Source organism: Podarcis vaucheri, assembly GCF_965113315.1.
Source record: "Podarcis vaucheri genome assembly, chromosome: 2".
Classification (NCBI taxonomy): domain Eukaryota; kingdom Metazoa; phylum Chordata; class Lepidosauria; order Squamata; family Lacertidae; genus Podarcis; species Podarcis vaucheri.
This window is the reverse complement of record NC_138760.1, coordinates 130,160,798-130,181,606: the sequence shown is the minus strand read 5'-3', so window position 1 is coordinate 130,181,606 and position 20,809 is coordinate 130,160,798. Positions and strand designations below refer to the sequence as shown.

Below are 20,809 nucleotides of genomic sequence, written 5' to 3'. Positions count from 1 at the left end.
TTTGTGGAGACATTAGTGATGCATTGGGAAGAAAGGGGGGAAAGGGAGGGGGCATGGTGAGTGGGGGGGTCGGGTGGCAATACTTCTACTTAATGTATATGTGGGGTTTTGTGTCGGTGTCACTTGTGCAAGATCTCTTTACCATTCGCTTGTGTGCCTTTGGTGGTGAGAGGTTGGAGTTGGCTTAGCGTATGGTTGTGTGTGATTGGCTGTGGTGAACTTTGTTTTCATGTGTGAGTGGGGTGGGCGGGTGTTTTTGAATCAAGTTAGCCATATTGATTCGTATGCTGTTGGCGGATTCTTGTCATTGTCTTGTTGGGCTCTGTATGCGATAAAGGGGAGCCATACCGGGGTGACGGCGTCTTCTTCCATTTGTCCCTGTGTCAGTTTCAGTTTATTGGTTAGTTTTTCTAATAAGGCTGTTTCCCATACTATATAGTACCATTGGTCCATGCTTATTCCTGACAGGTCTCTCCATTGTCTGGCTATGATGTTTCTGACTGCTGAGAGTAGGTGGGTGTGATGGTTTGTGTACGCTCTTCGCAATAAGCACCCTCTGCTCACTCAGAGAGATATTTACAGTTCTTTATTTTACATATGTACAAGCAGCACAGTACAATCATGCATCTGAATCGTCCGGTTCAGATTTGGGGAGTGGTCTTCTCCTGCTTCTCCTCCAATAGAAAAGGCGGGGGAACTTCATGGGACGTCTCTGATCCCTGCGCTTTAACCCTCTCCTTTGCATAGGCTCTCCGTCTGTTCCTGAGCTCCCTGTGCGGTGCTGGGGCTCTGCTTCAGCATCAGATAGCCTTCCCACCTCCTGGCTCTCTCCCTCTTCCCCTTCTGTCACTTCCTTTCTGTCTCCTTCTGACTGTTCCCACTCTGACTCTTCTCCCACCCACTCACCCCGACTCAAAGGCGTTCCTTGGCAGTCCCGTGACAGTGGGTTATGAGCTCTTTATGATGTGAGTGGGCATTATTGTCTTGGAAGATGTTCAGTAGGGTGACTTCTAATACTTGCTTAGTTATTTTGCATATTTCTTATATGATCGTTGTCTAGAATAGTTGGATTCGGGGCATTCCCGCCAAAGATACCAGCTCTCTATCTTCAGTCTCCTCCAGTGATCCCTCTCAAATGTCCCTGTTTAAAATTCCAATGCATATAGTAGGAAGGGAGATGGGTGGCGCTGTGGTTTAAACCACTGTGCCGTGATGGGGTGAGCTCCCGTTGTTCGGTTCCAGCTCCTGACCACGTTAGCAGTTCAAAAGCACATCAAAGTGCCAGAAGCGGCTCAGTCATGCTGGCCACATGACCCAGAAAAACTGTCTGAGAACAAACGCCGGCCCCCTTGGCCTGTAAAGTGAGATGAGTGCCGCAACCCCAGAGTCGTTTGCGACTGGACTTAACTGTCAAGGGTCCCTTTACCTTTATAGTAGGAAAGTGCTCTGTTCAGAACAGCTCTACTTTTTATACCCCGCCCTTCCGGCTGGGTGTCCCCAGCCACTCTGGGAGGTTCCCATCAGAATATTAAAAATACGCTAAAACATCAAACATAAAAAACTTCCCTAAACAGGGCTGCCTTCAGATGTCTTCTAAAAGTCAGATAGTTGTTTATTTCCTTGACATCTGATGGGAGGACGTTTCACAGGGTGGGCACCACTACCGAGAAGGCTCTCTGTCTAGTTCCCTGTAGCTTCGCTTATCGCAGGGAGGGAACCGCCAGAAGGCCCTCAGAGCTGGACCTGAGTGTCCGGGCTGAACGATGGGGGAGTAAATGCTCCTTCAGGTATACTGGGCCAAGGCCGTTTGGGGCTTTCAAGGTCAGCACCAACACTTTGAATTGTGCTCGGAAACGTACTGGGAGCCAGTAAAGATCCTTTAGCACCAGTGTTATATGGTCTCGGCAGCCACTCCCATTCCCCAGTCTAGTTGTCGCATTCTGGATCAGTCGTAGTTTCCAGGTCGCCTTCAAAGGTAGCCCCACGGAGAGCGCTTTGCAGTAGTCCAAGCGGGAGATAACCAGAGCATGCACCACTCTGGCAAGACAGTCAGAGAAGATGTTTGGCACCAACTTGGCTGCAGGAGTTTCTGGAAGAAAGCATACGAGGCGCCATCTTACGAACTCCACTCTGGATTTGTGTAGCCTTTTCCTCTCCTGAAGATACCCTGCAAGGCAATGGAGGTTAAGGATCAGACTTTTCCTTCTCCTAGATGGGCTCCCTTTTCCAGGTGGGTGAGCCCCACCTGCCCCTCACTTCCCTCTGCAACAGAAAGCACCTTTTCAACTGTTGGACCCACACATGATCCTGTCTGCTCAATCTACCAGAGCCCGTCTTCACATGCAGGGGAAGTCGCCAACTTGCCAAGGGTTTGAGACCCATCGGCTCCTCTCACCTGGTTTAGCCAGCCAGTCGAAGCCATTTCCCAGAGTGTGACTGCTGTCGCCTCCTGGCAGCTTCTAGGAGCCACAGGTGAGAGCTGAGTGCAGGTTGTGGACCAAAATTGGACCAACTACCTGAGAAGGAGCATGATGTGTCCCCCACCAGAGATACCACCCCATACACCCCTTTTTCAGCATACCCCAAATATCAGTATTCTGATGTATGCAGATCATAGAATCTTAGAACTGGAAGGGACCCAGCGGTCACCTTTTCCAACCCTCTGCAATGCAAGAATTTCAGCTAAAGCATCCATGACAGATGGCCACCCAACCTTTGCTTAAAAAACTCCAAGGAAGGAGAGTCCACCTGCCCTTGTGGAAGTCCATTCCGCTGCTGAACAGCTCTTAATGTCAGAAAGTCCTACCCTCTAGAGCAGGAGAAAACAAGCACATTCCCTCTTCCATGTGACAGCACTTAAGATATTTGAAAATGGCTATTATTTCTCAGTCTCCTCTTTTCCAGGCTAAATATACTCAGCTCCTTCAACTGTTCCTCATAAGGCATTGTTTCCAGACCTTTGATCATCTTGGTTGCCCTCCTGTGCAAATGTTCCAGCTTGTCAACATCCTCCTTAAATTGTGGTGCCCAGAATTGGACAAAGTATTCTAGGTGTGGTCTGACAAAGGCAGAATAGAGTAGTACTATTACTTCCTTTAATCTGGACACTAGGCTTCTGTTGATGCAGCCTAGAATAGTGTGTTAAGTTTGTGGTCCACCAAGACCTCAGGGGTGTCCTAACTTTTTTCAAAGACGGCCAGAGAGAGCTTTTTTTAGGATTTTACCCCAGAAAATAAACTTCCACAGGGGCTGGATTAAACTGACCAGTGGGCCAGATTAGGCCCCTGAAACGGACTTTGGACATGCCTGCCCTAGATCCTTTTCACATGTACTGCTAGTAAGCCAAGTAGCCACGATCCTAGATTTTTGCATCTGGTTCTTCCTGCCTAAGTGTAGCACCTTATATTTGTCCCTACTGAAATTCATGATCTGGTGTTTCTCTCCCTCCCGCGGCTGGGTCTTCAAAAATCTATTGAACGTGCTTAGTGTGTATTGCAAGCAGGGATGTTTATCCATAAACTACTCTAAGACCAATATTGTGGTTTTTGGTAGGCATACATGGTTCTTAGACCAGCAAGCCATAGAACAAACCAAACCCGCATTTTTAGATATCTGGATGTTCTTATTAGTGGAAACCCTTTCATGGAAATGACATATGAAACAGTAAAATCTAAAGCACTGAAAACTATAGGGGCATTGATGGAATTTTATAGGGAAGTCAACCGACTACTTTTTCAGTATTTCCCTCCCCACTGGATACTTCACCTTTTCTTTCCCTTTGTTGTTTTTCTGTGGGATTGAGCGTTCATAAGTATCGGGACCCTGAAGAGTACACAGTTTCTTCTCTGACTTGTTTCTCTCTGTCTTTATCAGTCCCTTTCTATTCTCGGACGCCTCTTTTCCTGGTTTCTGCTTGCCTGTTTCTGATGACAACTTTTTCTCCTGTCCTTTGCCTGTTTTGGGGAAAGAAGGAAGAAGGGAAATGTGTTAGGAGTTCAAGGCAGGGACCAATGATCTGATCAGCAGTCAAAACCAACGACCTGCTTTTCTTCATTCATCACCTCTGGAGTTCTTCTCTTTCCTATTTCCACGCTCTATGGAAACCTCTGAAGACAAAAATACAGTTTCCCAGGAGGCAGGAAACTGGTTCAAATGGCAGTTTGCAAATCTGCAGAGTGCCATGGGCCAGAAGTCCACTTTGCCTGCTGAACAGCAGCCTGAACGAGGAGAAGGCAGAGAGACTCCACCTTCAGCTGACCAGCCTTCAAGGACTCAGAGGAGAAGACACTGATGAGAACTGCAGAACTGTTGCAAGGAGATAAGGAATACCTGTTACCCATTCAAGATATGCTCAAGAATCGACAGACACAGCAGTGGAGAAAAAGAAAGTAAACATTTATTGCTGAGCAATAAAGACCCAGGGGAATGATTTCCAGAGCCTGGGCCCAGAGCCCTAGGGGCTTTAGGTTTATATACCTTATTCCAAACAGCAATTAAACATTACATATTCATATATTGCAGCAAAATCAAACCAATGAACATGGGTGCAGCCCTTCCTATGTCTATGTAAAGATTACTTCTGCTTTTCCATATATGTGCATAAGAAATCATCAATGGCCTTTACCCTATTTTCAGCAAACTAGCAAAAAGAGGGAAAAAACCCTTTGGCAGTTGAAGCCAAAATCCCCCCTTCTGTTATCAGGCAGATGCATTACGTTATGTGGCAAACATCCAATTTCCTGTTTCTCAGGTCGGATTGACCGTCTCGTGCTATTTTCATGAGCTGAAGAAACAGTCTGAGGAATGTTCCCTACAGAATGAAGACGTAGCTAAATATTTATTTGCTTTCTGCAAGCACAGCAACAGGGCAGAGAGAGACTTTGATTCTGAAGATTTTAGGCACTTCTAGCATTAACAATTATGCATTGTTAGGGTACATGGTTATACATAAGGCATAAAGGTAAAGCTCTTCCAGATGGCCTTGCCACAGAACATCAAGCAGCAGTCAGATGCTGGAAACAACGCTTATAGTTCCTGGCCCCACATTTCTGCTTCCTGCTCGCTTTGACCCTTATCACTATGACCATTGGATTCCCTGACCCCTGGACCATCTGACCATGTGGATTGCTGTTTGTCCGGCCCTAGGTCTGGACTTGACTTTGGATGCTAGCACCTCAGAGACTCGTCGAGTTGGCTGGTCTCACTCCACTGAGCTCTGAACATTGCGGCTCAGCAACGAGACTACGGCAAAGTGGAGATTTTGACAGGTGCGTGCCCCTGCTTCGATGAGGCTAATCCTGAGGAAATGTTCTCCGCCCCCTAGTAGCTGGCCAGAGAGAAAAGCCCAGCCTTGGGACGCGAGTCTAAACCACTGAGCCTAGGGCTTGCTGATTGGAAGGTCACGGTTCGAATCCCCGCGACGGGGTGAGCTCCCATTGTTCAGTCCCAGCTCCTGCCCACCTAGCAGTTCAAAAGCACATCAAAGTGCAAGTAGATAAATAGGTACTGCTCTGGTGGGAAGGTAAACGGCATTTCCATGTGCTGCTCTGATTTGCGAGAAGCAGCTTAGTCATGCTGGCCACATGACCTGGAAGCTGTCTGCGGACAAATGCCGGCTCTCTCGGCCTATAGAGCGAGATGAGCGCGCAACCCCAGAGTCGTCCGCGATTGGACCTAACGGTCAGGGGTACCTTTACCTTTTTACCATAGCCTAAGCTCCTTCTGGACTGTCTAGAGGGGCTGGGAGCTGGGGGTACTCTTATACAGTGGTTCTGCTCCTTCCTCCTGGGCCGTGTTCAGAAAGTGGTGGTGGGGGATGAGTGTTCAGACCCTTGGGCCCTCACTTCTGGGGTGCCTCAGGGTTCCGTCCTCTCCCCCATGCTTTTTAACATCTACATGAAGCCGCTGGGAGAGATCATCAGGGGATTTGGGCTGGGTGTCCATCAATATGCAGATGATACCCAACTCTTACCTCTTTTAAATCAGAACCAGTGAAGGCGGTGAAGGTCCTGTGTGAGTGCTTGGAGGAGGTTGGAGGATGGATGGCGGCTAATGGATTGAGGTTAAATCCTGACAGGATTCTTGGGGGACGGGGTGGGCTGGTGTGAAGGACTCCCTGATCCTGAATGGGGTAACTGCCCCTGAAGGACCAGGTGCGCAGCCTGGGAGTCATTTTGGACTCACAGCTGTCCATGGAGGCACAGGTCAATTCTGTATCCAGGGCAGCTCTCTACCAGCTCCATCTGGTACGCAGGATGAGACCCTCCCTGCCCGCAGACTGTCTCGCCAGAGTGGTGCATGCTCTAGTTATCTTCCGCCTGGACTACTGCAATGCGCTCTACATGGGGCTATCTTTGAAGATGACCCGGAAACTACAGCTAATCCAGAATGCGGCAGCTAGGGTTGGCCACCGAGACCACATAACACCGGTCTTGAAAGACCTACATTGGCTCCCAGTATGTTTCTGAGCAGAATTCAAAGTGTTGGTGTTGACCTTTAAAATCCCACAACAGCCTCAGCCCAGTATACCTGAAGGAGCATCTCAACCATCATTCTGCCTGGACGCTGAGGTCCAGCGCCGAGGGCCTTCTGGCGGTTCCCTCATTGCTAGAAGCAAAGCTACAGGGAACCAGGCAGGGGGCCTTCTCGGTAGTGGCGCCCGCCCTGTGGAACGCCCTCCCACCAGATGTCACAGAGTTAAACAACTACCTGACATTCAGAAGACATCTGAAGGCAGCCCTGTTCAGGGAAGTTTTTAATGTGTGACATCTTAGTGTATTTTTGGTCTTTGTTGGAAGCCGCCCAGAGTGGCTGGGGAAACCCAGCCAGATGAGCGGGGTATAAATAATATATTTTTATTTTTAAACTACAGTTCCCAAGGTTCTTTGGCAGATGCCAGGACACCTAAAGTGGAATGGGGGTGTGTACAACTGTACAGTACTTTACAATATACAATAGTTAAAATGCTAAAACAGATGAAAACTGCCCCATTCTCCGAAGCACCTAGGTAGCCCGATAATGCCAAGGTTGCAGGTTCGATCCCCCTAAGGGACAGCTGCACATTCCTGTATTGCAGAGGCTGAACCCACAGGGGTGGGGGTGTCAAGAAGAGCCCACCATCAAAATACCGCTTTGAAGCGTGGATACCTAGGGAGGGGGTCTCTTCGCCGTCCTTTTGGTCATGGGTGAGAAAGAGCTTGTTGTCCTTCTGTCACCCAGTTCAACTACGGCCATTTCCCTCCGTAACAAGGCTCGTGCTCCCGCTCATCCCGTGCAGGAAACTGGAGAGGGGGCGGGCGTCAAACAATTTTGTGTGTAGCAGGAACCCCCCCACCCCAATCATTCTGTTTGTACAAACTTCACACACACACACACACTCACACACTACATACGCCACATTTCTGTTATAAATTCATAGAAAAATCAACCATACATCGGATTTGCACTGTTCCATTTTATTTTACTCCATATGACAAGGACTATCAAAGGGGGGTGGCTTGGTTCTGGTCAGCCATAATCCCTTCACCATCCCAGCACATCCACAGGAGCCCTGCCCAGTTGCTATGCCAACCCGGATGATCCCAGACGGAAGACAATCAGGATCACAAAGAACTTGCATATGGGAGTGGATTCAGCATGGACTGAAACAAAGGACAATGATCAGATCTTCCCTCTGGGGGCAGGAAACTGCAAACTCCCCTTTGTCTCCTGGAAGTGACTTATGGGCAGGGGGAAAGGAGGAACCAGCCAGGTGACAGGACACTCAGGTTACCACCACAACTCCTCCCTCAACCCCTCCTTTCTGTAATGTATGCATGATGTCAACCCCTCCTTTCTGTAATGTATGCATGATGTTTCTGGGGGTGGGCTTGACCTAGAGCAGTGTTTCCCAACCGGTGTTCCGCGGCACACTAGTGTGCCGCGAGACGTTGCCTGGTGTGCCGTGGGAGGGAGGCGGGCGAGTCGGGCGGCGAGAGGCGGGGCGGCGGCGGCAAGGAGAGGCCGCCCAGCGCGGGGCTCTCGCCGTCTGCCTGTCTGGCTGCCTGCGTGGCGCTGATGTCACGGGGCTGTAATGTGCCCCACATAGGCACACGTGGGGCGGCGAGCGAGCGAGCTCCCACATCCCATCGCCGCTCGCTTCGGCCGGCCTACTGGGCTGTCGCAGGCGGAAGGCCTGCGCATGCGCGAGGTTTTCTCGCCTTCGGGATTCCCTTCACGCCTTCCTCCTCCCGGGTCCTTGAGAGCGCGGGAAGCGGCAGCGCGAGACCGGCGTTGAGCCTGGTAGGTATTGCGCTTGCCAAGGCAGTCATTTGGGAAATGAAAACTTGCAAAGCAAGCAACCAGTTCAATCTGAAGTACGTGTATGCTTAATATCCTGTATCTGAAACCTGTTCTGCCCCCTCCCCCACACTTGGTGCCATTTTCATCTACACATGCAGCAGAGTAAGTTGACCCAGAATAGTACCAATTCAGATGGCAGATGGGAGAATGACAGTGCTGAATGCTTTCCCATGTAGAACAGTCCCTGCAAATAAAAACCTAGCATATTTGGAAGAGGGATGCTAGCCTAACCATTACCTTCTATGCTGTTACTATTTTTTTTATTTTTTTTTACATAAGTAAAAAGTGACCTTTCCCCATCTGGCATGGTGGTGTGCCTCGAGATTTTTTTCATGAAACAAGTGTGCCTTTGCCCAAAAAAGGTTGGGAAACACTGACCTAGAGGATGGGAATTTCAAAAGTTTTTATAAGGTCTTGCACACCATCTTTCTGGGTCTTTCCTCTCTCCTGCAAGTGAGGGGAACACCCTGTTGCAACAGTTCAATAAAGGCCAAGCCTACAGGCTGCTGTTTTGCTCCAAGTTATCCTGGTTGGTGTCTTTGTTTTTGTCCAAGGGAGCCCTCGGATTTTCCCGGTAACATGTGGAATGCAAAAAAATAAGAATTGTGCAATGCAAAAAAATGCAACTTTTTAGTTGCATCCACATTGCATGGCTCAGATCCCCCATCCCGCCTCCCCCCCCCCCATTATCATCACCACCCCGCCGCCCCCCAATCTGCGCCTTTACCTCTTTGCCCTCTCCAGGAACCGGCCTCCCCCTCAGTCCAAGAGACCTGACCTCGCGGGTTTCCCCTACCAGGAAAAAGAGTGGAGGGGTATCTTCAGAAGTCTCCCCTCCCCACTCTTAAAATCTGCCGCCTCAGAGGACCCATCCCCTACTCTCCCCCCCCCCCTTGGAAACAGCCTCCGAACAGCGCTCCCTGCAGCTTTGGAAACTACGGCAGCGACACTTCGGGTTCCCTTTCGAACGCGGCGCCCCATAGAGCTACGAATGCAGAGCCGCCCCTCCCAGCTTGTGATCTGCGGGTGGGAGCAGACAGTGGTGGCGACACCGGTTTCTGCTCGCAGGGAGAGGGAGATCTTCACCCTTCAATGACCTCCGGCTACTCGAGAGGCGGGGAGGGATCTCAACCCGCTTTCCCCGGAAGTGGAGAAGGAAGAAGGGAAAGAGGTGCAACATATTTGGGGGGTAATTTTGCATTGCTGGGGGGGGAGGGGTTTTTTTGGGGGGGCGAGAATGGGAGGCGTTGATCCGGGACGTGGATCCAGGCCACCCAGCTGAAAAGTGTCGTCTCTCCACCCCACCCAGAGGAGCCAGGTCCTGGGGGGTCCCTTCGATGCCCCCCATAAAATATTTGAGGGGACCGCTACCACTAACCCAAGTGGATGGGCATTGCCATTCAAATGGCAATGGGGGGGGGTGAGCCGTGTCATGTGATTGATTGTGCAAAGTGGGGCTTGCCTGCTCTATCATCTATCTGTCTGTCTGTCTCAATGCATGTATGAACAGAGGAATAGATTCTGAGACTTCCAAATGTCCTTGCATTTGGTGCAGGGATATGAAATGGTTTAGGGACTTAAAAGCCTTCTAAAATAATCTCAAGGCTGGATGAATCAAATAAATGCCTCCTGTCCAGCTCACTAGGGGAAGAACATGCATTCCCCCCCACCACCACCAGGTTTTGATGCTTTTTCTTTCTGAAAAGGGGATATTTTCCAGGTACCCTCTTGGGAGTTTGTTGGAAGGGGGGATCAAAGCCTTCGTGTGGGGGGGATCTGGACTCTCTTGCAGGATTGGCTCAGCTCAGGGATGCTGAGGGTCTTTCTCTGCTGGGGCTGCCAGCCTCATTCTCGTCCGCCTTGAAAACATCCAGATTGACAGGGGGAAACCTCTTAGCGTTAAAGGGGTTCCAAAGCCCACCACTTGGGCAGTGCTCACACAACAACCCTGTGAGGTTGGCCAGGATGATAAGCAGAGCAAAACGTAGTGGTTGGAACAGGAGAGGGGAGCGTTCTTCAGCCAGAGGGCCACATTCGCTCCCTTAGCAGCCTTCCAGGGGCCACTTCCATTTGTGGGCGGGGCCAGAGACAAAAGTGGGTGGAGTTAGGGATGTGACTGAGCTTTGTCCAGTAGGTACAGTGGTACCTTGGGTTAAGTACTTAATTCGTTCTGGAGGTATGTTCTTAACCTGAAGCACCACTTTAGCTAATGGGGCCTCCTGCTGCTGTTGCGCCGCCGGAGCACAATTTCTGTTCTCATCCTGAGGCAAAGTTCTTAACCTGAGGTACTATTTCTGGGTTAGCAGAGTCTGTAACCTGAAGCGTATGTAAACTGAATCGTATGTAACCTGAGGTACCACTGTATTCACACAATCGTATGTAACCCGAGGTACCATTCAAAGGATCCTTTTCGGTCATGTAAATTCTGTCAGCAAGGACTCAGGGCAGTGATGGAGAGGGTGTTTGGCTTGGGGAGATTCCTGAGTGCTGGATGGGGAGGACTCGAAGGCTGGATTTTGTCCTAGGGTGCCAATATCACCAAACTTCGTATCTCCTTCCCCCAGTCCTAGTTTGACCTAGTTGGAGTGCTCTCAAGCCACCCACCTCACACACCAGCTTCTTTGGAGCTTCTGCAACCTGATTCTCTCCAAAGACCAGTTTTCTTCCAACCAGAGATAGGCAATAATTTACGAGGTTGCTTTTTTCTTTATTAAAAATGTTTGCAAAGGTCAGAAAATGGTTTGCCAGATAGCTGTTTGAAGGAAACGAAAAGCGAGGTCTATAGATATATGAGTGGGCTGCATCAATAGGAGTATAGCATCTAGATCAAGGGAAGTAATAGTGCCACTGTATTCTGCTCTGGTCAGACCTCACCTGGAGTACTGTGTCCAGTTCTGGGCACCACAGTTCAAAAAGGACACTGACAAACTGGAACGTGTCCAGAGGAGGGCAACCAAAATGGTCAAAGGCCTGGAAACGATGCCTTATGAGGAACGGCTAAGGGAGCTGGGCATGTTAAGCCTGGAGAAGAGGAGGTTAAGGGGTGATATGATAGTCATGTTCAAATATATAAAAGGATGTCACACAGAGGAGGGAGAAAGGTTGTTTTCTGCTGCTCCAGAGAAGCAGACACGGAGCAATGGATCCAAACTACAAGAAAGAAGATTCCACCTAAACATTAGGAAGAACTTCCTGACAGTAAGAGCTGTTCGACAGTGGAATTTGCTGCCAAGGAGTGTGGTGGAGTCTCCTACTTTGGAGGTCTTTAAGCAGAGGCTTGACAACCATATGTCAGGAGTGCTCTGATGGTGTTTCCTGCTTGGCAGGGGGTTGGACTCGATGGCCCTTGTGGTCTCTTCCAACTCTATGATTCTATGAGTGTCTGGAAGAGGTTGGAGGATGGATGGCGGCTAACAGATTGAGGTTGAATCCTGACAAGACTGATGTACTGTTTGTGGGTGGACAGGGTGGGCAGCTGTGGGGGAATCCCTGGTCTTGAGGGGGGTAACCGTGCCTCTGAAGGACCAGGCGTGCAGTCTGGGAGCAATTTTGGCTCAGAGCTGTCCATGGAGGTGCAGGTCAAAATCTGTGTCCAGGGCAGTTATCTACCATCTCCATCTGGTATGCAGGCTGAGACCCTACCTTCCCACAGACTGTGTCCACAGAGTGGTGCATGCCCTGGTTATCTTCTGCTTAGACTACTGAAATGCACTCTACGTGGGGCTACTTTTGAAGGTGGCTTGGAAACCACAACTAATCTAGAATGTAGCAATTAGACTGGTGACTGGGAGTGGTTGCCAGGACCATATAACACCGGTCTTGAAAGACCTGCATTGGCTCCCAGTACGTTTCCGAGCACAATTCAAAGTGTTGGTGCTGACCTTTAAAGCCCTAAACGGCCCTGTAGGCCTGAAGGAGCATCTCCACCCCCATCATTCAGCCCGGACACTGAGGTCCAGCTCCAAGGGCCTTCTGCTGGTTCCCTTAACTGCGAGAAGTGAGGTTGCACGGAACCATGCAGAGGGCCTTCTTGGTAGTGGCACCCGCCCTGTGGAATGCCCTCCCATCAGATGTCAAGGGAATTAAAAACTACAGTGGTGCCTCTGGTTGCGAACGGGATGTGTTCCGGAGGCCCGTTCGCAACATGAAAAGAGCGCAACCTGCAGCATGTGCGGCTTGTGATTTGGCGCTTAAGTGCGATTTAGCGCTTATGCACATGCGCGAGCAGCGAAACACAGAAGTATCCCTTTCTGGTACTTCCGGGTCACCACGGGATGTAACCTGAAAGAACATAACATGAAGCAAACGTAACATGAAATTATGTTACGGAAAAGGAGCAATGCAGCAGCGAGCTGCAGCTGGCTGGAAAGCAAAACAGGATGTGAATGTTTGGGACTGTACCGTGGGAATAAAGGGGCAGTCTATTCACTGTGCTGAGCACCGGATGTTAGCTCAGAGTGTCATTTGACCTGTACAGGAAGTACAGGAGGTGGGGTTTGTCTCTCTGCTGTTGGAGTTTGGAGAGTGCAGACGCGTTTCTCTGTAATGCTGCAAAGACAGAAATAAAGGCATGTAAATACATTTCTGTCTATCTCTTTCCCCTCCCTGGGGGGAGCAGGGAGCAGGGAAGAGTGGTGTGTTCTTCTCACGCTTGAGGAGGATCGCCGATAGTGACCTAGCCTGTATCCTGCCGGGAATGCAGACAGGGAGGTCAACCAGGAGATCAAGCCGGGTGCCTGGAGAGAGACCAGTTCCTCTGATAAGGCTAGATTTCTGACAGATATGACTGTATCTGACTTTTAGAAGACATCTGAACGCAGCCCTGATTAGGGAAATTTTTAATGTCTAATGTTTTACCGTTTTTATGTGTTGTAAGCTGCCCAGAGTGGCTGGGGAAACCCAGCCAGATGGGCAGAGTATTATTATTATTATTATTATTATTATTATTATTATTAATTAAGAATAACCTTTCTTTATGTGTTTCTGAATTTGATCCTAAAACTTTTCTAACTTGTGTATCTGGATGAACATATGCTGAATGTCCCCTAAAGGCTGAGACAGCTTATAATGCTATAAACCTCCTGTACACAGGATGACATGTTCCCTGTTTCTCTCTCCTGCAGACCCTGCAATGGCGCCACTTAAGAGCGGCTCCCTGCTTTGAAGTACATCGTGACAACACCTGAGAGAGTCCCAGAAGTGGCCCAGTTTACAGCTCCTCTGAATCACCTCACCAATGGCCTCAGAGGCAGCGTTTGGACCTTCTGTTCTTCAAGGTGGAATGGAAAGAGGAGCCAGGCAGCTTCCTCAGGTAGGGAAAGAGCAACGGGAGCAGGGAGGAGGGAAGAGGCACAGATGGGACCACCCAGCCTCCCTCTGTGTCGAGTGGGGATGATGGGGATCTAAGAGCAGCTCTGTCTTCTTCCTCTTCTTCTTCCAGGCCCTCTTGACCTTTGAGGAGGTGGCTGTGTTTTTCACGGAGGAGGAGTGGGCTCTGCTGGATCCAAGCCAAAGAGCTCTGCACAAGGAAGTCATGGAGGAGAATTATGAGATGGTGGCCTCTCTAGGTAAGGATGCATTTTTTATTCCTCTTGGCTGTTAGACGTTGGAGGCGTGAATTTGCTGTTTGTGCCATTTAATCATGCAGTGTAGGAAGAACATACGAATAGGCCAGTGCAGTGGTCCTTTTGGCCTGTTTCCTGTTTTCATAGCACCCAACAGATGCCTGTGGGAAACTCGCAAGCAGGATATGAGCACAAGAGCAACTTTCCCCTTGCCTCTTGACTGGTCCAACTCCTCAATGCAGCTGTCCCGTTCAGGGATCGAACCTGCAAGCTTGCCGTTATCAGCTCCATTCTCTAACCAACTGAGCTATCCTGGTTGTCGGGTACGGAAGCTGATGAAGGCACAAGTTACGTTTTTTGATATAAGATCAGCAATTTAAGTTCTTCGTCAACTCTTGGAATGGATGCCCACTGGATCTAGCGATCTATTTTATTTGTTTGTTTTTATTTTTTAAAACATCATTTTAAATTACATTTGAGTGTAGATTGCTCTCAACTAGGGCCAGGGCCTTTTCAGCATTGGCCCCCATGTGGTGGAACACTCTGTCACAAGAGACTAGGGCCCTGTGGGATTTGACATCTTTCTGCAGGGCCTGCAAGATGGAGCTGTTCTGCCTGGCCTTCGGCTTAGACTCACTCTGACCCCTTATATGTGATTTGGTATATAAATTTTGCCTTGGCTTTTTTTTCTATTATGTTTTATTGTAATTCATCTTTGGTGTTAGTTGCCCTGAGCCCAGCCGGGGAGGGTGGGGTATAAATAAAAATTTATTATTATTAAATTTATTATTGTTTTATAAAAAAAATATGATTGATACATTCATTTGACTATGCTGGCATCTATTTTGAAGTGTTGCTCAGAGAAAAATAAGGAGCCCCGTTAATCTTTGAGCTGATCAGGTGCTCTGATGAAAAATGGGATAGCAAGGTCCAGGAGAGAATAATACATGGTAAATGAATCTGCCACAGAAATTCCAAGCCGTTGCATGTTGGCCATGTGCGTAAGCTTCTTGTCTAGCACTGAGCAGGGTATTAACTGCTCAGAACACTCTCGAAGAATTACAATATGGCCCCATGCTGGTTTCAACTGCCTCCAGAACAGAGGTGTTGACTGACAGCTAAAATGGGCAGTACCTTTATCTTCCAGCAGTGCAACACTGCCCACAGACATGGCCATGACAAAGACAGCTGACCACCCCTTGAGTTTTATTTTATTAGGCCCAGAACTTCATATCTCACTATCCGCCTTACTTCTCTAGACTTTGTCTCCTACAAAGGTTAATTCAGGTCCTGGAATTTGCCCTATTTCCTCTGTTGTGATATAATTTGTTTGGCTTCTCTGCAATCTCCTTTTCCTTCCTCACAACTCCTTTGACTCTCTTGCTACCCAAGTTTCCAGCTGCCTCCCTAGACAGTTTCCTGCTAGTGATATTTAAATAACTTAAATCATATTTAAATCACTTCTTGTCATTGGCCTTGGTATGTTTCTAGCAATGCGTTCCTCAGTGTCTTTTCTAGCGTCCCTTTCTGTCTGTTAGCACCTTTACTTGCCAGAGTTTGTGTTCCTTTTTGTTCTCTTAATTTGGACAAGATTTCAGTTTTTCGAAGGAAACCTTCTAGTCTCTCGCTGCTTCTCTGTCTCTGCTGATTAACCGTCCCAGTGTCCTCTTTGCTGTCCTGGTACCTTTCCTGATCTACAGTATAAAATCAAGTGGAATGATTTACCAACTTCCTTTTTACCAACCTCCTCATTTGGGGGAAGTTTTCTCTTCTGAAATCAAACCATGTTGCATTTCCCTGGTATCGACCATTTATACTTGCATTTCAAGTAATTAACCAGTCTTCCTTTATTCTTCTTGTGCGTATGAACTTCTTATGGGCATAATGATGTTACTGGGTAAATACATAATACATTATAAACCCACACTTTGTAATAGCAGGGACCACACAGGCCCCTCCTAGTCATGTGGTGCGTATTTATAGCATCTCAATGCCTAATCCCTTTCCTTGGCTTTGAACTCGTGGATACGGATCGATTAGAAATGGCTGGATATTTTGTGACCACAGGTGTCTAACATTGTCTCTTTCCTTGAAAGAATCAGACCTCCGTTCCTGTTGGGAAGAAGGACACGATCCATTTCTCCAGGATCTCAAAGAAGGGGAGACCTCAACAGGTTGGTACTTAGTTTGTGTTCTGGGGTTCTTTTTCTTCTGGAAAGAGAGGAAGGAGAGGTTTGTTGCCTTTATGTCTTGCTTCTGGGTTCCTGTCCGCATCTACTTGGCCCATGTAGGGCTCTTGGAATAACCCACAAGGACAAATGTGGACCCCAGAGCTTCTCCAGCTAGTCCTTGGGACTGTGCCCCCCTCACTACATGACACATATCCCTTGATAACCTCAGATTCAGCTGGGCATGGAAAGGAGAAGGGGGAGATGCTTGAAAATGGTAAAATCAGAGTAGCAGAGAAATGGGCCCGATTCAAAGTGTCTGCTTCTACCTTGCAATTTGAATGACCTTTTCTTTTTCTCCTTCCCCTCCGAAAAGGTAACGGGCAAAACAGGGAGAATAACAAGGAGCCATCCATGGTGTCATCAGAAAATGTAGAGCAAGAAGCATGGAAAGAGACTTTTGTAGATCAAGGAGCACCCCAAAAGCATGTAGGAAACATGTTGAAGAGTGGGGGAATTAAATCCTTGGCTACTGAGGACATCGATGTCCATGTACCCCTGAGTTCACAGGAAGATCACACAGGAAACACTGGGAAAGCATGTCCAGAACGCAGCAAACTATATAGTCACCCAACTCAATTTAATGTACGTTACAACATCCACACAGGAGAGAAACCACTGAAATGTTTGAAGTGTGGAAAGAGCTTCAGTCATAGTAAAACTCTTACTCAACATCAAAGAACTCACACAGGGGAGAAACCGTTCAAATGCCTAGAGTGTGGAAAGAGCTTCAGTCGCAGTGGAACTCTAACTCAGCATCAAACAACGCACACAGGGGAGAAGCCATTTAAATGCAGAGAGTGTGGAAAGAACTTCAGTGGCATTAGTAACCTTACTAAGCATCTAAAAACCCACACAGGGAAGAAGCCATATAAATGCAAGGAGTGTGGGAAGAGCTTCACTCATAGGAACACCCTTACTTTACATCAAAGAACCCACACAGGGGAGAAACCGTTTAACTGCATGGAGTGTGGAAAGAACTTCACTCATAAGAATACCCTTACTTTACATCAAAGAACCCACACGGGGGAGAAACCGTTTAAATGTATGGTGTGCGGAAAGAGTTTCAGACATGGTGGAAGCCTTAAGTTACATTACACAACACACACAGTGGAGAAACCATTTAAATGCAAGGAGTGTGGAAAGTGCTTTAGTTGGAGAGGTTACCTTTATTCACATCGAAGAACCCATACAGGAGAGAAACCTTACACATGTATCGAGTGTGGAAAGAGCTTTACCCAGAGTGGAAACCTTACTGCACATCAAAGAATCCACACAGGGGAGAAACCATTTAAATGTATGGAGTGTGGAAAGAGCTTTTGTGGGAAAGGTGACCTTACTCAGCATCAAAGAACGCACACCGGGGAGAAACCATTTAAATGTATGGAGTGTGGAAAGTGTTTCAGTAGCAGTGGGTATCTTAATGTACATCAAAGTACACACACAGGGAACAAACCATATGTGTGCATAGAGTGTGGAAAGAGTTTCAGCACAAGTGGAAACCTTAGATTCCATCAACAAACCCACACAGGGGAGAAGCCATTTAAATGCATGCAGTGTGGAAAGGGTTTCAGTCAGAGCGGAAGACTTATTGCACATCAAATCACCCACACAGCGGAGAAACCATTTAAATGTATGGAGTGTGGAAAGAGCTTTTGCCAGAAAGGAAGCCTTATCGCACATCAAAGAACCCATACTGGGGAGAAGCCATTTAAATGTATGGAGTGTGGAAAGGGATTTAGCCAGAAGGGAAGACTTACTGTACATCAAATAACCCACACAGGGGAGAAACCATTTAAATGTATGGAGTGTGGAAAGAGTTTTAGTCAGAGTGGAAACCTTGCTTCACATCAGATAACCCATACAGGAGCAAAACCTCACAGATGTATGGTGTGTGGAAAGAGTTTTGGTTCAAGGCATAACCTTACTGTACATGACAGAATCCATACCAGTGAGAAACTACTGAAATGTATGGAGTGTGGAATGACCTTTAGCCAGAGCAGAAGCCTTATTGCACATCAAAGAACCCACACGGGGGAGAAACCATTTAAATGTATGGAGTGTGGAAAGAGCTTCAGTCGCAATTACTATCTTACTTTGCATCAAAGAACCCATAGAGGAGAGACACCATATAAATGCATGGAGTGTGGAAAGAGCTTCTGTGATAGGGGGAGCCTGAAATCACATCAAAGAATCCACACTGGGGAGAAGCCATTTAAATGCATGGCATGTGGCAAGAAGTTCCCTAGGAGTAGTGCCCTTACTGTGCATCAAAGAATCCACACAGGGGAGAAACCATTTCGATGCAGAGAGTGTGGAAAGAGCTTCCGTAGGACTAGTGACCTTACTGTGCATCAAAGAACCCATACAGGGGAGACACCCTACAAATGCATGGAGTGTGGAAAGAACTTCTGTGATAGGGGAAGCCTCAAATCACATCAAAGAATCCACACAGGGGAGAAACCGTTTAAATGCATGGAGTGTGGGAAGAACTTTCGTAGGACTTGTGACCTTACTGTGCATCGAAGAATGCACACAGGGGAGAAACCCTTTAAATGCATGGAGTGTGGAAAGAGCTTCAGTCAGGGAAATAGACTTACTTTACATCAAAGAATCCACACGGGAGAAAAACCCTTTAAATGCATGGAATGTGGAAAGAACTTCAGTCAGAGAAGTAAACTCACTTTACATCAAAGAATCCACACAGGGGACAAACCATTTAAGTGCATGGAGTGTGGAAAATGCTTCACTCAGAGGAGTAAACTTACTTTACATCAGAAAATCCACACAGGAGAAAAACCATTTTCATGTAAGGAGTGTGGGAAATGCTTCAGTCAGAAGAGTAATCTTACTTTACATCAAAGAACCCACAGTGGGGAAAAACCATTTAAATGTATGGAGTGTGGAAAGGGCTTCAGTCAAAGGAGTAATCTTACTTTACATCAAAGAACCCACACAGTGGAGAATTCGCATTAATGTATGGAGTATTGAAAGAGGTTCAGTTGTTCTTACCCTCTTATTTTACATCAAATAATCCACACTGGGGAGCCACATTTACACATGGAGTGTGGAAAGAACTTCAGCTGGGACACGTGACCTTACTAAGCATCAAAGAACCCACACAGGATAGAAGCCATTTAAATGCATAGCATGTGGAAAGAACCTCTCTAAGCCTCAGATCCCATCGACCAATCCAACCGGGGAGAAACTCTTTAAATGTATGGCACATCAAAAGAGTTTCAGACATAGTGGAAGCCTTAACTTCTATCCAAAACCCATGCTGGGGAGAAATCCATGAGTGTGGAAGGAACCATGATATGGGAAGTCTCAAATCACACCACAAAACCCACGCCATGGAGAAACCCTCTAAGTGAATGGAATAGGAAAAGAGCTGCAATGGGAGCAGGAAACCTTACTGTACATGGAAGAACCAAGGGAGGCATGAAACTAGTGTAGAAACAAGAACTTTGGGGCAGCAGGACATGTATTGCCTAGAGTCTCCTTCATCAGATGCTGTGTAGAGTATGCTTTGCCCCAGCCGTGCCGCCATGGCCCATAGTGGGATGGAAGGCTGACAATGGACGTGTCCATTGGCTCTGGCCCACCAGAGGCTACCCTGAAAAAGCTCTCAGATCATCATGAGTTGCCCAAAGAAAAAATGAGGTTTTTCTTGGGCAACGAATTAGTTGTTATAAGTAATTTTTTTTCTTCTCCTTTATTTTTTCATTTCATTTTTCATTCTATTATTTTACAGATATTTTAACAAAAAAAATACATAATCAATTTAAAACACCAAATCTTAATATCGACCCTCTCCCCTCCCTTTCTGCAGATACTTATGTTATCTCTTTTACTACTGCATATCCAATTCAAACCTTTTTACAAACTTTTTCTTTTATACTCTATTTAACTTTCTCTCACTGCACATTTTTATATCAGTCCTGGCAATGATTTTAAGTTGTTTACAATGATCCTTCAGATATTCCATAAATTCTATACTATAGCATCTTCTTTCTTGATTTCTTATTCTTCTAGTAAGTTCCTGCATACTCCATCATTTTTTGTTGCCAATCCTCTGTGGTCGGAACTGCTGCTTCTTTCCATCTCTGGGCATATATCATTTGAGCAGCCATAAAAGGTAAAGGTAAAGGTACCCCTGCCCGAGCGGGCCAGTCTTGACAGACTCTGGGGTTTGTGCGCCCATCTCACTCAAGAGGCCGAGGGCCAGCGCTGTCCGGAGACACTTCCGGGTCACGTGGCCAGCGTGACAACGCTGCTCTGGCGAGCCAGCGCAGCACACGGAACGCCGTTTACCTTCCCGCTGGTAAGCGGTACCTATTTATCTACTTGCCCCCGGGGGTGCTTTCGAACTGCTAGGTTGGCAGGCGCTGGGACCGAGCAGCGGGAGCGCACCCCGCCGCGGGGATTCGAACCGCCGACCTTTCGATCGGCAAGCCCTAGGCGCTGAGGCTTTAGCCCACAGCGCCACCCGCGTCCCTTGAGCAGCCATAGTAGCATACATAAACAATTTTTTCTGTTCTTTGGGTACCACTAAACCAGTTACAGTGGTGCCCCACAAGACGAATGCCTCGCAAGATGAAAAACTCGCTAGACGAAAGGGTTTGCGGTTTTTGAGCCGCTTCGCAAGACGAATTTCCCTATGGGCTTGCTTTGCAA

General features: G+C 47.7%; 1 protein-coding gene and 1 long non-coding RNA gene across 3 annotated transcripts; one reads left to right on the top strand and one right to left on the bottom strand.

The window, feature by feature from the left end:
• Nucleotides 1–73: 73 nt before the first annotated feature.
• On the top strand, nucleotides 74–20,695 carry LOC309527263 (uncharacterized protein). 2 transcript variants are annotated; one of them, XM_082213923.1, is made up of 6 exons: nucleotides 74–965; nucleotides 13,464–13,651; nucleotides 13,781–13,907; nucleotides 16,001–16,078; nucleotides 16,449–20,270; nucleotides 20,648–20,695. In XM_082213923.1, exons 2-5 carry the CDS (start codon nucleotides 13,577–13,579, stop codon nucleotides 19,106–19,108), a joined length of 2,940 nt encoding a protein of 979 aa, XP_082070049.1. In that variant the 5' UTR covers nucleotides 74–965; nucleotides 13,464–13,576; the 3' UTR covers nucleotides 19,109–20,270; nucleotides 20,648–20,695. The 2 variants fall into 2 exon arrangements, with proteins under 2 accessions (XP_082070049.1, XP_082070048.1); XM_082213922.1 differs by lacking the exon at nucleotides 74–965 and adding an exon at nucleotides 9,279–9,511.
• LOC309527456 lies at nucleotides 572–9,179 on the bottom strand. Its single transcript, XR_014217237.1, has 3 exons — nucleotides 9,068–9,179; nucleotides 3,766–3,953; nucleotides 572–2,167 (listed from the first exon to the last, which is right to left on the bottom strand). It is a non-coding gene; the product is annotated as an uncharacterized lncRNA (long non-coding RNA).
• Nucleotides 20,696–20,809: the final 114 nt, after the last annotated feature.